Source organism: Chiloscyllium plagiosum, chromosome 17 (genome assembly GCF_004010195.1).
Source record: "Chiloscyllium plagiosum isolate BGI_BamShark_2017 chromosome 17, ASM401019v2, whole genome shotgun sequence".
Classification (NCBI taxonomy): domain Eukaryota; kingdom Metazoa; phylum Chordata; class Chondrichthyes; order Orectolobiformes; family Hemiscylliidae; genus Chiloscyllium; species Chiloscyllium plagiosum.
This window is the reverse complement of record NC_057726.1, coordinates 23,389,429-23,390,743: the sequence shown is the minus strand read 5'-3', so window position 1 is coordinate 23,390,743 and position 1,315 is coordinate 23,389,429. Positions and strand designations below refer to the sequence as shown.

Below are 1,315 nucleotides of genomic sequence, written 5' to 3'. Positions count from 1 at the left end.
GGGGTAGTTGTGGGAGTGGGGTAGATGAAGAGGTGGGTGGGGGGGGCGCTGCTCATTAACCGCCCACTGGCGCTACCTTGTCCTCCGTCGGCACCGTGAAGCTCCCTTCATATTTCAGCGACTTCAAGCGGATTTGATCAGGTTCCTCACCGCCATCCGCCATAATCCACAGCAGCTTCCGTCCCGGAGAGTCGGTGACCGAGTATCCACTGTCTCGGTGTTAACCCGGGAGGTTGATGGCCGACCATGACCCGCCCGGAGTGAGGGAAGCAGCAACTGCGCCCCCTCGAGGTTATCCAGAGGGGGGCCAACACTCAAAGCTGCAGCTCAATGCTGAACATTGATGCTGCTTAGCATTTATTCTATATGGTGCTTCAGGGTTGTCAATATCATTTTCACTAAGCCATTTAGATTCTTTAATTTCCTTTTCTTGTCATTAACTGTGGAATTTAATTTTTTTTCTCAACACAGAATAGGGAAACGTTTGCCTTGTGGATCCAACATTGCAGTCAAGGTTGTTTTAAACATGAAGCGTCCCTCCTGCTCCCACTCCTCACTTTCCATAATCTTTCAATGTCAAACTGTGGTCAAATTGAGATGAGGACCATTCTGTGCAGAGACTGGGTGGTCAGTGTGCAAGCACTTTATGTCATCATGCACAGAGCTTCTACCTGCCCCCATTATATAAAAATTAGGTTTGCTTTCACTGACACAGAACATTTCATTTAGTTCGACCATACCCTGTTATTGTGGTACAGTTTGAGTGCTGTAATCATGCTTAAGAGAAATGTCTAGAGTTTAAGATCTTTGTGTTTTTTTTAAAAATCAGTATGACTATGACTCTAGAATTATTTAAACCCTTGGACTTCACACCAGGGCCAACAACAGCATTTACCTTCAGTCCCCTTCCATCATGTGATTGTTTCCATAATTACTGGTGTAACCTATTGTTTACTTATTTGAGTTTAGTTTATACTTGGTACAGCACATGTCCCTCTTAGAAAGGTTTGTGCAGAAAATGCAACCACAAGACAGTAGAAAAAAAATCTGCATGTAATGTCTTTGAGGGCCTGCAAGAAAAGGAGGTGGTGGATCCCTTCACATGCTTCCCTGAGTGAGCTGTCAGTCATTAGCAGAATACCTCATCAACAGAACTTTCAAACAAGCATCAAGATATTGCTTACATGATGGCAGGAAGAGTTCTCCCAGTCAGATCCTTCGTGCACACTACAGCAAATGAGAGGAGCAGAGAAATTGAGCTTTATTATGTCATTTCTTAATTAAGATATCCCAGACCTCTAAGAAGTCTGAGCAA

The 1,315-nt window shown here is 44.3% G+C and overlaps 1 protein-coding gene across 1 annotated transcript in view; it reads right to left on the bottom strand.

Annotated features, from left to right (window-relative positions):
* Positions 1 to 267, bottom strand: part of cdk10 (cyclin-dependent kinase 10) — a 34,771-nt gene extending 34,504 nt beyond the window's left edge. Inside the window, exon 1 of the mRNA XM_043706675.1 lies at positions 77 to 267. Within this exon, the coding sequence (XP_043562610.1) occupies positions 77 to 163 (87 nt within the window). The 5' untranslated portion in view covers positions 164 to 267. The remainder of the gene's footprint in view (positions 1 to 76) is intronic.
* Positions 268 to 1,315: the final 1,048 nt, after the last annotated feature.